The sequence below is a fragment of the Pan troglodytes genome, chromosome 20, assembly GCF_028858775.2.
Source record: "Pan troglodytes isolate AG18354 chromosome 20, NHGRI_mPanTro3-v2.0_pri, whole genome shotgun sequence".
Taxonomy (NCBI): Eukaryota; Metazoa; Chordata; class Mammalia; order Primates; family Hominidae; genus Pan; species Pan troglodytes.
The window spans coordinates 39,739,517-39,755,212 of record NC_072418.2 but is presented as its reverse complement, the minus strand read 5'-3'; the positions used below and the strand labels follow the sequence as shown (position 1 = coordinate 39,755,212).

General features: G+C 37.8%; 1 protein-coding gene across 2 annotated transcripts in view; it reads left to right on the top strand.

Moving 5' to 3' along the window:
• ZNF568 (zinc finger protein 568) overlaps positions 1–15,696 on the top strand; it is an 82,225-nt gene that overhangs the window by 4,258 nt on the left and 62,271 nt on the right. For both annotated transcript variants that reach the window (XM_009435427.4, XM_063801520.1), the window contains exons 3-4: positions 1,974–2,234; positions 4,599–4,657. In XM_009435427.4, coding sequence (XP_009433702.1) covers positions 2,159–2,234; positions 4,599–4,657 — 135 coding nt within the window. In that variant the 5' untranslated portion in view covers positions 1,974–2,158. The remainder of the gene's footprint in view (positions 1–1,973; positions 2,235–4,598; positions 4,658–15,696) is intronic.

Sequence of the window (15,696 nt, the reverse complement as noted above, 5' to 3'; positions counted from 1 at the left end):
GAGACTCCATCTAAAAAAAAAAAAAAATGAAAAGCTTATAAAGGAACAAAGTTATAGTAAGCTAAGGCTAATTCAACAATTTGAAGAAATAAAAATTTTATAAATTTAGTGTAGCCTAGGTGTACAGTGTTTATGAAGTCTACAGTAGTGTACAGTAGTGTCCTAGGCCTTTGCGTTCACTCGCCACTCACTCACTCAGAGCAACTTCCAGTTCTGCAAGTTTCATTCATGGTAAGTGCCCTTTACCAGTGTACCATTTTTTATCTTTTATACTATATTTTTACCATTTCTCTCCTGTGTTTAGATATGTTTAGATATACAAACACCTACCTTTGTATTGCAGTTGTCTACAGTATTCAGTACAGTAACATGCCATACAGGTTCGTAGCCTAGGAGCAATAGGCTATACCATATAGCATAGGTGGGTACATCCACATTTGTGTAAGTACACTTATATTTGCACAATGATGAAATTGCCTAATGACACATTTCTCAGAGCATATCTCTCTTGCAAAGTGATGCGTGACTGTATATATTAATAGTTTGTTAGAAAGTGATCACTGTCGGCTGAGCATGGTGGCTTATGCCTGTAATCCCAGCACTTTGAGAGGCTGAGGCCGGCTGATCACCTGAGGTCAGGAGTTCAAGAACAGCCTGACCAACATGGAGAAATCCCATCTCTACTAAAAATACAAAATTAGCCGGGCGTGGTGGTGCATGCCTGTAATCCCAGCTACTCAGGAGGCTGAGGCAGGAGAATCACTTAAACCCAGGAGGCGGAGGTTGCAGTGAACTGAGATTGTGCCACTGCACTCCAGCCTGGGCAACAAGAGCGAAACTCCATCCAAAAAAAAAAAAAGAAAGAAAGTGATCACTGTCATGAAAAAAAAAGTGAGCGTGTGAGGGGTATTAGGAGGATATCTCAAGCATAGCACTTCTCAAAACTTATTATAACTGAATGTTTTCTGTTTTATTTGTTCTATCATACAGGGCAAAAATTAGTCTATTTTGTTACATATTTTTTTTTTACCCTTTACCTAATAAAGACCCATAGCAGCTGCTAAATTAATATATTTTAAAGTCATTTCATATATTCATCCAATATTATTGTGACATGAGTATAATTGTCATTTCAGATGAAGAATCTTGGAATTCTAAATTGCAATTGTCCCTTAACTCAGTTGCCAAGATAATACAGAAATGGAATGGAATAGCTGGTCTTTGAATGAAACTCTCTTTTATGCCAAATTTGGGGTTGCTGCAAATCTGGGTGTTTTTTGACTCAGGTTTATATCTGTCATCTCATCGAGCATACACCTTTAGACACATAGAAGATATCTGAAGAACAGATAGGTAAACATCACTTGGTTTACGCCTCTGGTCAGTGTGTCCAGAGTGTATGAATTACAAATAAGGAAGATTAGTGTTTGAGGCTGTATTATCTATTAGTGTGTAACAAATTACCTCAAAAACTAGTGACTTAAACAACAATAAACATTATCTCACAGTTTCTGTGGGAAGTGTCTTCACTGGGTATTTGGGCTTGGGTATCTCATGAAGTTGCAGTCAAGATGTCAGCCGGGCTGCAGTCATCAGAAGGCTGGGCTGGGGCTGGAGGATTCACTTCCAAGATAGCTGGCTTCCAAGTTAGTGTTAGCTGTCAGCAGGAGGCCTCTCCCTAGGGCTGGTTGAGTGTTGTCATGGTATGGCAGCTGGCTTCCCTCAACATCCATGATCCAAATGTGCAAGACAGAAGCCCTAATGTCTTTTATAACCTAACCTTAGAAGTCACACACCATCATTTCTGCAATATCCTATTGGTTATGCAGGTCAAAGGTACTCATGGTGGGAGGGATCTACAAAGGCATGAATACCAGAAGACGGTGGTCACTGGGGGCCATCTTGGAAGCTGGTTATCACAGGGAGCCAGTGAGAAGGCACCAGGTAAATTAGATTTATATCCTAATCCACAGGTCCTGGTTCCACAAGGATAAAACACATCTGCAGTGCAAATAGAAGTCTGAGGAACAGGTGTCTTATCATGGAAGGAGACCTGACCTGAGACCTGCCTTAGAGGCTGGAGAGTCCTGAAAGAGAGTGGACCCTGGAGTTGCTGGAGCTTGTCTTGACCCTTCTGCCCAGAGCAGGCAGGGTCTGAATGACATCTCAATCTTCAGTGATCAGCAATAGCTGTGTGACAATGGAGCGTTTGAGCCACATGATGGAAAGGAAAGGTGAGGTGGCTCATAGGTGGACAGAGCTTAGGAGAGAAAGGCTCTACATTTGGGGACAGTGAAAATAAATTCATTACTCCTACTGAGAAAGGTCACGTGTGTTAATTGACTAGGCAGGGGAGACATTTGTTTTTAATCATATTCATTTGACTCTTTGATTTTTTAAAATAAATTTTGAAATGCAATTTTTATTTCTTAAAGAGTATATTTAAGTATATCTTTAAATGCTGTACTATAACATAAACAAAAGCTTCCTATTCCATCCATCCTGGTTCCCTGTTCCCGTTCCTGAAAGGCAACCACTTTGAACATTTTTGTCTCAATATTCTGGTATTCACCTCCTTTTTTCTAAATAACATTCTTACACTGCTAGTGCTTCATTTCTCAGTTTTAGATATTTCCTGTTGATTTTTGATAATGAAGTTAAGGATTTAGCTCTCTCACTACCTAACCCCTTCCGTTTCATCTCCACCCCAACAAACTCTTCTCCTTGCCCTTCTTTCTAATAATGGTATTATTTTTTGGAGGTTGAAGGTTGACCAGATGTCAGGATCCGTAAGCATTTTCTTTTGGGCTAGTCAGTTTCCCCAGCAAAAAGTCCTAGATTTTGCTTGAGAAGTACAAGCCAGAACTTCTGCTTTTTGGGAGACAAAGGAAGGAAGTGAGCATGTTGGACACCTCATCTTGCAATATGAGAACTTTAATTCTGTTCTCTCTGCATTGCTTCAACCCCACCTTTATCTGCATCTGGTATGCCTGAAATTCAGAGCTTGTCTCATTCAGTGTATCTAGAGAAATAATCTTTAATTTTTTTCTGTTGCCAATGTGAGGGAAATGTGACTATGCCATGTTGGGTGAAAGAAAACATCAGGTGGTTTTAACATCTTTTTATGACATGTTACATTCGGTTTTATGTTTTTCAGCCCTACTCCCAAACTTTAGTCCACAGAAGTAATTAGTAGCTCCATTCCTGAACCTTTCTAGGGTCTTGTCATGGCTTCCCCACCCTCCTCCCACCTTCACTTAAGCTTCAGCTTTCTCTGGTTAAGTTAGATACCACTCATTTGTCTGCTCTCTAGCTTCCCACATTTTGTTGACAGCTCCTATCTGTGGAAATCTTCTATATTCTTTGTCCTTATGAGTTTTAGCCTCCTTTTTTCCTTTATTAACATTATGATTGGTTTGGGAGAGAGTGGAAATATTAATAAATGCAGGTATTCAGGCTTTTATTTTTAACCGAAAGGCCCTGAATTTTTTAGGGTAAAAAATAAATCAAGTTTTTAAAAAATGTCATTAGAATCATGACTGTATTGCATTCTATCATATGAATGTTCCACATTACCTATAGCCAGTCTCTGATGAAGGTTTTTTTCTAAATTATTTTTTTTTGTGGGGAGACAGAGTCTCGCTCTGTTGCCCAGTCTGGAGTGCAGTGGTGTGATCTCGGCTCACTGCAACCTGCGCTTTCCGGGTTCAAGCGATTCTCCTGCCTCAGCCTCCCAAGTAGCTGGGACTACAGGCACGCGCCACCACGCCCAGCGAATTTTTATATTTTTAGTAGAGACGGGGTTTTGCCATATTGGCCAAGCTGGTCTCGAACTCCTGACCTCGTGATCCGCCTGCCTTGGCCTCCCAAAGTGCTGGGATTACAGGCGTGAGCCACCACACCTGGCCCTAAATTTTTTATGGTTAAAAAATAACACTTTAGGCCAGGCGCGGTGGCTCACGCCTGTAATCCCAGCACTTTGGGAGGCCGAGGCAAATGGATCCCTTGAGGTCAGGAGTTCGGAACCAGCCTGGCCAACATGGTGAAACCCCTTCTCTACTAAAAATACAAAAAAGTTAGCCAGGCATGGTGGTGGATGCCTATAATCCCAGCTACTTGGGAGGCTGAGGCAGGAGAATCGCTTGAACCTGGGAGGCAGAGGTTGCAGTAAGCAGAGATCAGGCCACTGCACTCCAGCCTGGACGGCAGAGTGAGACTCCATCTCAAAAAAAAAAAAAGAAAAAAAAACATTTTAAAGATCATCCCAATCTTTAAATTTTTGGGGTAACTATTATTATGTACTTAAGATAAACTTCCTGTTAGAAATAAAACAGCAAGATTCTAGGGAGATAAAATATTGCCAGTAGATTCTCTGGGCACTGCATACTTAGCCCTCCATAAATCCCCATCAGACCCCATATGATTAAATTAGCCATCTGTGTCCATTTCAGTGTCTATAGCTAGATGGCAGTTAACATTTCTTATTGCTTCAAGGATCATTCATCTGTAGAGGGTCTTATAGCTACCTGGTACTGAAGATTTCTATATTCCTTTGTCTGAAACTTTGAAGCAAATCTGTTTCGTTTCTCTTCCCTCAGCTTGGTGTTCTCAAGAGTCTGCCCTTTCCGAGGAAGAAGAGGATACAACCAGGCCTCTTGTACGTCTTAAGCATTTATTTGTTTCCTGCATTATTTTGCAGTGCAGTTACAGTGGGTTCTTGTAACCTACCAATGTGTTGGAAAAAATAAATTGATGAAAATCAAAGTGAGAAAAAATACAGATAGAAAATCAGAACCTGGGGAAATCTGAGATATGGCTACGCAGAAGCAGGTACATACAGAATTATTAAAGTTGAGTTCAAATTTAAATATGATCTGGACAGTCAAAGCAAACTGGGACACTTAAGTTTATTCTGTAAGTCCATAAGTTGCACCATTTATGAGGAAAAACTTACAATTATTTAAGTAAAAGGCTTTTAATTGGCACCTTGTTCAAAAAGAAACTCTAAAATATAGTTGGACTTCTGTATCTGTAGATTCTGCATCCATAGATTCAACCAACTGCAAATCAAAAATACTTGAAAAAAAATGGGTGGTTGTGTCTGTACTGAACATGTACAGACTTTTTTCTTGTCATTTTCTAAACAACATAGTGTAACAACTATTTACATAGAAATCACATTATATTAGGTTTTATAAGTAATCTAGGGACGATTTAAAGTATACGGGAGGACGTACATTGGTTACGTACAAATCCTACACCATTTTATATAAGGGACTTGAGCATCTGTGGATTTTGGTATCCGTGGGGGGTCCTGGAACCAATTCTCCATGGTTTCCTAGGGACGACTGTAATTTCTTAATTCTTACAATTTTTAGCTTAGCTTTTAGAAGTTGGTCTTGGCCAAACTTCAAAAATTTAAATTACCTGGAAGAGTAAGTGGAACACATATCTTTCAAATGATCCTACGTATATATTTTCTTCAATTGAGTTTTTAATCCAAGTTGAGCTAAATTATACTAATATTCTATGGCAAAGTCTTATAGTTCTGATATCCATAGCTTTTCACATCTTTTTTATGGTCTCAGAAGATATAGTCTTCATCCTCATCTTACAAAATTACATACTCTCTGCTCTTGATTCTTTTTGTTTCCACCTCTGAAGTCACTCACACACCTATATTTTGAATGTTTTCTGCTTAACTGCCTCTTTTTCTTCAGCTTATGTCTTTCACATCATGAAACATACACACATACTTCTTTTGACCATATGATCATATGGCTCATCCAGTTACTTCTGTTGGCGTGGTGGCCCTAGACAAACCTCTCTGGCCCTCGACAGGCTTGAGTTTAAATCTTGGCTCAGTGACTTATGAAGTGCATGACTGTGGACAAGTTTCTTAATCTTTTTGTGACTCAGTTACATCATCTGTAAGTCTGTAAATGGGGATAATAATGGTATTTATCCCACAGGAATGCTGGGAGGGTTAAATACATGTAACAAGTACCCCATAAATGATAGGCATTGTTATTTTTTTCTCAAATATTTTTGGTCTGCCATTGGTTGAATCCATGGATATTGAACCCACAGATATGGAGAACCAACTGTTACAGCTTTATTGAGTTCTTACTACGTGCCAGGTGTATTGTGCTTTACATAGCTTATTTCATGTAATTATTATCAGATGTCTATGAAGTACATATTATTTAAATTTTTTAAGATAAGGGAAACGAAGCACAGAGGTTAAGAAGCTTACATAATATCGTGCATCAATGTGCCATAAACCCAGGATTCAAATCCATACAGTCTGACTCTAGGGCCCACACTCTACGATACTGTACAGATGGAGGCTCATTATGAGTGAAGAAATACAAAAGCCAATTACCCATTCATATTGTTTGTCTATTTTGTAATAATAGTTTTTTCTGTATTCAAAATTAGAATATTTTAAGAATGTCTATTTCAGTATTAGGACTTAGGATTTATGCAGCTAACTTCTCCCAATCTGTCATTTTTATGTTATTTATTTTTTGTTGTATAGACATTGAAGTTTGGATAGTTACATTTAGTGTATGATAAATATGTATACATAATAGAATTCAGTCAAAATATGCAACTATTAATATTTAGTAGTCTTTTTTCATGAGTTGCCAATGTTGATCTTTTCTAAGATATCTTTCCTAATTAATATTAGATCATAGAGATAATCTCTTTTCAAAGCATTGTTTTCCATATTTAGTCTTTAATCCAACTGGATTATAATATTGTAATTGGTTTGAGATAGGAATTTACTGATAATTCTATTAGTAGAATTATCTTTGCATGTAGAAGACCAGTTGTTCCAACACCGTTTATTAAGTAGATCTTTCCTTTGTGATGCCACCTTTACTGTATACATACATGATGGTTTCTAGGCTTTTACTTTTTCTGTAATCTATTTGTCTACATTTATATCAGTACCGTACTTTGTGTGTGTGTGTTTTACATTGGTTTAATTATAATTACTTTATATGGGCAATGATTTCACCACTTCTTTATGCACACACATTATGCTTAGTTTTTCAAAAATTTTTCAGTTACTTTGGGACCTCTGGGCTTCCATTTGAATTTTAGAATTAGTTTATCTAGTTCTAGGAAGAAATCCTATTGGGGATTTCCATTGAATTGCACAACTAGTTGGAGAAGAATTAAGCAAAAAATGCATACATATAAAAAATATATAAATATATATATATAAAGATATACGTGTGTGTGTGTGTATATATATATATATATATATATATATATATATTTTTTTTTTTTTTTTTGGTGATGAAGTCTTGCTTTGTTGCCCAGGGTGGAGTGCAGTGACACGATCTTGGCTCACTGCAACCTCCACCTCCCGGGTTTAAGTGATTCTCATGCCTCAGCCTCCCAAGCAGCTGGGATTACAGGGGTACACCACCATGCCTGGCTAAGTTTTTGCATTTTTAGTAGAGATAGGGTTTCGCCATGTTGGCCAGGCTGACCTCAAGTGATTCTGACCTCAAGTGATCCACCTGCCTCAGCCTCCCAAAGTGCTAGGATTACAGGCATGAGCCATTGCACCTGTCCTGAAAGATATTTTCTGTCACAATTAAAGATGTTTCCATTTAAGGGAATCTACTAATATAAATTATTATATTCAAGAGAAAAACAATCAGATCTATAGAGCTGAAAATTTTTTTAACTCAGAACCTGTGATTTCAAAAGGACCTATTTATAAAGTAAAAGTAAAAGAACATTTTCTTATGATATTTTAAGAAATTATTCACACGCATACAACACATATATATGTGCAGATAATAAGCTAAAAGCTAGTACCATGTTTACTTGTAAAAATTAGGCACTTTCCTACTAGTCAGGAACACAACCAGCTTGCCAGTGCTACCACATTTATCTACTACAATTTTGTATGCCTAGACATAAGTAAGGGGAGGGAAATGAAGTAAAAAGCGGGATGGTGCATTCAAAATTATGATATCTAAGTGATACAATTATGTTTTTAGGCAACAGAACAGAAACACGAGAATGATTGAAATATGGACACAAAATTAATATACAAAAATCAATACCATTTTTCTCTATAAACCACACCATCAAAAATGAAATGGAAGAATGATGCTCAGGCTAGAAAAAAACCCGAAAGAAAAAAATAAATGTATGTGGTGTACATGGGAGAATGAAACCTTCAAATTATTACTGAGATAGAGGATTTGAACAAATTTTTTAAATACCCTTTTTTGGATAAGATCCATCATTATTAAATTAATATAAATTGTCTTTAACCTACATAGATTTATCAGAATCTCAATAACAATTCTAAGTTATTTTTCTTAGAATTAGACAAGTTTATTTGAGCCGAGTCTAGAATACATTTGAAAAATAAAAACATGCAGAATGGCCAGGAAAAGTATAAAAGAATGTCATGTGCCATGCTCTAAGTTTTTAAAAGAAGAATATTTGTTTAATGCTTACGTAACTTTAGGGAAAAAAAAAATTTATAAAAAGTTGCCAGTCAACATATACACCCAGAACTGACTTGTAGGTATCTTTATTCCCTCACTGTAAACTTTGTTATTTTTAAAAATTATATTCTATTATGTATCTTAAAAGTGAAGAAAGCGAGGCATGGTGGCTCACACCTGTAATCCCAGCATTTTAGGAGGCCACAGCAGGAGGATCACTTGAGGCCAGGAGTTTGAGACCAGCTGGATCAATACAGCAAGACCCAGTCTTTACAAAAAATTTTTAAAAATTAGCTGGGTGTGGCCAGGCGTGGTGGCTCACGCCTGTAATCCCAGCACTTTGGGAGGCTGAGGCGGGTGAATCATGAGGTCAGAAGATCGAGAGCATTCTGGCTGACATGTTGAAACCCCGTTTCTACTAAAAATACCAAAAATTATCCGGGTGTGGTCGTACATGCCTGTAGTCCCAGCTACTTGGGAGGCTGAGGCAGGAGAATCACTTGTACCCAGGAGGCAGAGGTTGCAGTGAGCCGAGATCGCACCATTGCACTCCAGCCTGGGCGACAGAGGAAGACTCCGTCTCAAAAAAAAAAAAAAAAAAAATTAGCTAGGTTTGCTGGCTCACATGTGTAGTCCCAGCTACTCAGGAGGCTGAGGCAGGAGGATTGCTTGAGCTCAGCAGTGAGTCTTCAGTGAGCTATGATTGTGGCACTGCTCCAGCTTAGGTGACAGAGCGAGACCCAGTTTCAAAGAAAAAAAAAAGTGAAGGAGAGGAAGGTGCTGTGGTACCAGCAAGAACATTGGAAATGTTAGTGCCTCTTGCCAGGGGCAGAAGCGTATTCTTGGTTTTTTTTTGGTTCTGTTTGACAGGAGAAGGAATAAAACTTAATGACATGAACTGTGAATTTATGTTTTTTAAGGTTCAAACCCCTATGTTTCTTGCTATTAATACTGAATTTCTTAACATTTGTATGTGAAGAGAATCAACATCTTGGGAAAATAGACCCTATTGTAAAGACTGACTCATCATTTTATACAGTCAAAAATTAAAGCATATTTTACTTCTTGGTATTTTGTTACTTATGGCTTTTGTCAGGGATGCAATTTCTTTTTTTTTTTTGAGACAGAGTCTCGCTCTGTCGCCCAGGCTGGAGTGCAATGGCACAATCTTGGCTGACTGCAAGCTCCGCCTCCCAGGTTCACGCCATTCTCCTGCCTCAGCCTCCCGAGTCGCTGGGACTACAGACGCTCGCCACCACACCCGGCTAATTTTTTGTATCTTTAGTAGAGATGGGGTTTCACCATGTTAGCCAGGATGGTCTCGATCTCCTGACCTCGTGATCCGTCCGCCTCGGCCTCTCAAAGTGCTGGGATTACAGGCATGAGCCACCGCGCCGGGCTAGGGGTGCAATCTTTTTATATGCGATTTATGCTAAGTTACTAGAGTTGGTGGGAAAATGTTTTTGTGCTGATTTGTTAGCACTACTTTAAAAAATGTTTTCTCTTTTTGTAGTTTTCCCCTATCTTTGTTGTGGTGTATATTCCAGAGGGATTATCTATTTCTGAAACATTCATCAGTTGATTATCGTGTCAAGCTCTGTTCTGAGTCACATTTACTGTGTTATTTAGTCTTCACATCAACCCTTTAAGGAGAATTCCACTTTATAGATGAGGAAACTGAGACTCAAGTTTGGCTATTTGTCAAGGTAACACAATTAGTAAATTTTGAAGCCAGAGTTTGAACCCATGACGTTGGATACCACAGCCTATTAACTGGTAAAAAATATCTAAACCCAGCTCCGTTTTGAAAGTTTATTATTTCAGCATCTTTTTTCAGTCAGAAATGTGTCAGTCACATGTCTGTTCAGCCTTTCTGCTGCTTTTGTGAATAGAAAACAGGCGTTCATTCTTATCCTTGGGGTCTGCAGGTTAACTATGTGGGCATCTCTGCTTTGGGCTGCAGATCAGCTGGCCTTGGCTTAGGCTCCACAGTGGGCTTGTGTCTGCTCTGCATATATTCATTCTGAGTTTCAGCTGAAATGGCACAGCTTCCTGGGCCAAGGTCTTCATTTGCTGTCTCACTGGAGCACATGAGCCAAGGTAAAGGGTGTAAGCAAATTTCAGGCCTTTGCTCACATCATGTTTACTGACATTCCTTTTGCCCCAACAAAGGGCTCAGACAAGGCCCACATTAGTAGATGGGACATTAGTACAGGCAGGAAGTGAAGACTCGCTGAATAATCAATTTATCACAGTAATATTTTCTAATGGAATTATTTTTTGTTGAGTTTGTTTTTGAGACCAGGACTTGCTGTGTTGCCCAGGCTGGAGTACAGTGGCATGAACTGGGCTCAGGTGATCCTCCCGCCTCAGCCTCCCGAGTAGCTAGATGATAGGCATGTGCCATCATGCCTGGCTAATTTTTTTATTTTTTATTTTTCGTAGAGATGGAGTCTCACTATGTTACCAAGGCTGTTCTCGAACTCCTGGCCTCAAGCAGTCCTCCTGCCTCAGCCTCCCAAAGTGCTACGATTATAGGTGTGAGCTACTATTCCCAGCTTCACTGAGATTTTTTAAACTTTAAACATATTGAAATATAGTCTTATAACTTAAAAAAATGTTATTAACATATAAGTCACATACTATAAAATTAGCCCATTTAAAGTATACAAGTGAGTGGTTTTTAGTGTATTCACAGAGTTGTGCAACCATCACCATAATCAATGTTAGAACATTTTCATCACCCTGAAAAGAAACCCTTTACCTGTTAGCTTTCACTTCCTGTTTTCCCTCAAGGCTCTGATGTAGGCAAGAATAAATGATTTCTATCTCTATGGATTTGCCTATTTTGGACATTTAATGTAAATTGAGTCATATGATAAACTGTTATCCTTTGTGATGCCTTTCGCTTAGCATTATGTTTTCAAGTTTCATGCGTTTTGTAGCTTGTACGAGTACTTTTTATTTCTGAATAATATTCTCTTGTAGGGATATACCACATTTTCTTTATTCATTGATTAATGGAAATTTGATTCATTTCCCCTTTTAGGCTATTATGAATTATGCTGATAAGAACATTTATGTACAAGTTTTTATGTGGTCATATGTTTTCACTTCTCTTAAGTTTGTACATAGAAATGAAATTGCTAGATCATATGGCAACTCTATGCTTAACCTTTTAAAGAATTGCCCCACTGTTAGCCGAGTGCAGTGGCTCACGCCTGTAATCCCACACTTTGGGAGGCTGAGATGGGCAGATCACCTGAAGTCAGGAGTTCAAGACCCACCTGACCAACATGGTGAAACCCTGTCTTTACTAAAAATAAAAAACAAGTAGCCGTGCCTGGTGGCACATGCCTGTAATCCTAGCTACTTGGGAAGCTGAGGCAGGAGAATCACTTGAACCTGGTAGGCAGAGGTTGCAGTGACCCAAGACCACACACCATTGCACTCCAGCCTGGGCAACAAGAGCGAAACTCCGTCCCCAGAAAAAAAAAACAGAATTGCCCTACTGTTTTCCATAGCAGTTGTGCTAGTTTACATTCCCACCAGCTGTGTATGAGGATTCCAGTTTCTCCATCAGCACTTGTTCTTATCTGTCCTTTGGTTATAGCTGTCCTAGTGGGTGTGAAGTAAAGCTCATGAGATTTTGATTTACACGTACTGTATAACTTGTGATGTTGAACACCATTTCCTATGTTTGTTGGCCATTTCTATTAATATATCTTCTTTGAAGAATTGTCTATTCAGAGCCTTTGCCCACTTCTAATTGGTTTGTCTTTTGATTATTGAATTTTTAAGAGGTCTGTACATATTCAAGTGTCATCAGATAAATGATTTGGAAATATTTTATCCTATTCTCTGGGTTGTCTTTTCACTTTCTTGATGATGTCCTTAGAAGCACAAAAATTTTTAGTTGTTCTGATGTCCATTTTTATTTAATTTTCTTTTGTTGCTTGTGCTTTTGGTGTCATATCTAATAAACCATTGCCTAATTCAATTGAAGGTCATAATTTACAACTATGTATTCTGAGACCTTTTTTTTTTTTTCTTTTTTTAGCTCTTACAGCTAGATCTTTGATCCATTTTGAGTTAACCTTTGTATACGGCATGTTCCACCTTCATTCCCTTGCATGCAGACAGTCCAGTTGTTGTCCCAGCATCATTTGTTGAAAAGACTATTCTCTTCCCCGGTGAAGTTTTTTATCACCATTTATTATGATGTGGGGGTTTTGTAGTTGCCCTATATCATGTTGAGGAAGTTCCCTTCTTTTGCTTATTTGCTAATTTGTTGGATGTTGGGTTTTTTGGTTGTTGTTGTTTGTTTGTTTTCAATGATAAAAGGGTGTTGGATTTTGTTGACTACTTTTTCTGCATTTACTGAGATGATCTTATGGTTTTTGACCTTTATTATATTGGTATGATGTATTACATTAATTATCAGATGTTAAATTAATATTGCATTCTCCTGGGGTAAATCCTACTTGGTTATGGTCCATAATACTTTTTATATGTTGTTGGATTAGGTTTGTTAGCATTGAAGATTTTTACCTCTCTATTAATAAGAGAGAGTGGGCTCTAGTGTTTTTTTGGGGGTGGTGTGTGTGTGTGTGTGTATGTTCTTTGTCAGGTTTTAGTATTAGGGTAATACTTGCCTCATAAAAGATGTGTCCCCTCCTTTTTATTCATCCTCTTTGTTTTGGAAGAGTTTGTAAATAAGTTAGTATTAATTTTTTTGTTGTTTGTTAAAATTCACCAGTGAAGCCATCTAGGCCTGAGTTTTTCTTTTGGGTAGTTTTTTTTTTTTTTTTTTTTTAGTAATTCAGTCTCTTGTTACAAGTCTTTTCATCTTTTCTTTTTGTTGCAGTTTAATCAGTTTGTGTCTTTCTAGAAATTCATTCATTTCATCTACTCTAGTTTGTTGGCATATATTTATTCATAATATTTCTTTATATTCCTGTTTATTTCTGTAAGATTAGTAGTAATGTTTCTTCTTTCATTTCTGATTTTTGTATTTTGAGTCTTCTTTTTTGTCAGTCATATTTGTCCATTTTGTCAATTTTTAGTTTTATTGATTCTCTCTAATGTTTTTCTAGTCTAAATTTCTTTGATTTCCATTCTGATGTTTGCTTATTTCCTTTTAGTTACTTTGGATTTAGTTTGATCATCTTCTTCTAGTATCTTTTTTTTTTTTTTTTTTTAAATTGAGACAGAGTCTCACTCTGTCACCCAGGCTGAAGTGCAGTGGCATGATCATGGCTCAGTGCAGCCTTGATCTCCCAGGCTCAGGTGATCCTGCCACTTCAGCCCGGTCCCCTAAGCTCCCAGTAGCCGAGACTACTGGCATACACCACCACGCCCTACTAAGTTTTTGTATTTTTTGTAAAGATGGGGTTTTACCATGTTGCTCAGGCTGGTCTTGAACTCCTGGGCTCAAGCAATCCACCTGCCTCGGCCTTCCAGAGTGCCAGATTATGGGCACGCCCAGCCCTCTTCTAGTATTTTAAGGTAGAAAGTTAGTTTATTGATTTGAAATCTTTCTTCTTTTTTAATAAAGTGTGTACAGCTATAGGTTTCCCTCTAAAACTTGCTTTAATGGCATTCCATAAGTTTTGGTATGTTGCACCCTCATTTTCTTTTACCTCAAAGTATTTTGTAATTTCCATTGTGATTTTGTTGATCCATTGGTTATTTCAGAATATTGTTTAATTTTTACATATTTTTGAATTTCACAAATTTCTTTCTGTTAGTGATTTCTAATTTTTGCCCATTGTGATCAAGGAATATACTTTACACAATTCTCTTAAAATTTATTGAGGCTTTTTTTTTTTTAAGAGACAGGTCTTGCTGTGTTTCCCTGGCTGAAATTCAGTAGCTGTTCACAAACGTAATTATAGTTCACTATAGCCTTAACCTCCTGGGCTCAAGTGATCCTCTTGCCTCAGCCTCCTGTGTAGCTGGGCCTATTGAGTCTTCTTTTATAGACTAACATATTTTCTGTCTTGGAGAATGCTCTATACACTTGAGAAGAATGTATATTCTGTTGAGTGGTGTGTTCTATAGGTGTCTGTTAGATCTGGTTGGTATATGGTGTTTGAGTCTTCTATTTTCTTGCTTATAATCTGCCTAGTTGTATCCATTATTAAAAGTGGTGTTTGGGCTGGGTTCGGGGGCTCACGTCTGTAATCCCAGCACTTTGGGAGGCTGAGGCGGGTGGATCACGAGGTCAGGAGTTAAAGACCAGCCTGGCCAAGATGGTGAAACCCCATCTCTACTAAAAACACAAAAATTAGCCGGGTGCGGTGGCAGGCACCTGTAATCCCAGCTACTCAGGAGGCTGAGGCAGGAGAATTGCTTGAACTTGGGCGGCAGAGGTTGCAGTGAGCCGAGATCGTGCCACTGTACTCCAGCCTAGGCGACAGACTGAGACTCTGTCTAAAAAAAAAAAAGGTAGTGCTTGGAGTCTCCAAAAATTATTGTTAAATTGCCAGTTTCTGCCTTCAATTCTGTATTTTTGCTTTACGTATTTTAAGACTGTTAGATGCATATATAATTGTTATATCTTTCTGCCAGATTGACCCTTTTATCATTATAAAATGTCCTTTAGTAACAGTTTTGTTTTAAATTCTATTTTGTCTGATATTAGTATATCCACTCTAGCTTTCTGTGGTTGTTCGTATGCTGTATTTTTTCCATCACTTTATTTTCAAGCTATTTGTATATTTGAACCTAAAATGTATTTCCTGTAGACAGCATGTAGTTGAATTCTGTTTTTCTATCCAATCTGACAATCTGTCCTTTTTTTTGGCCTGTTTAATCCATTCAGAGTTAATGGTAACACTAAAATTATTGGGCTATGTCTGCCATTTTCCTTTTTGTTTTCCATATGTCTCATGTCATTTTTTGTTTCTCCTTTACTGCTTTCTTTTCACTAAGCAAATATTTTCCAGTATAAAATTATAATTTCTTTAATGATTTTTCACTATATTTTCTTAGTGGTTGCTCTAGGACTTGGACACTATGTATCTTATCAGAACCTACTTCAGATTTATACTAAGTTCCATTAAGATATGGAAATGTTGGTCTTATGTAGCTCTATTCCCTCTTCCCTTGTTTTGTACTATTATTGTTATATATATTACAGACTCAACCCATTATTATAATTACTACTGCATATAATGTTGCATCACTTAAAGAAGCTGAGAAAAGA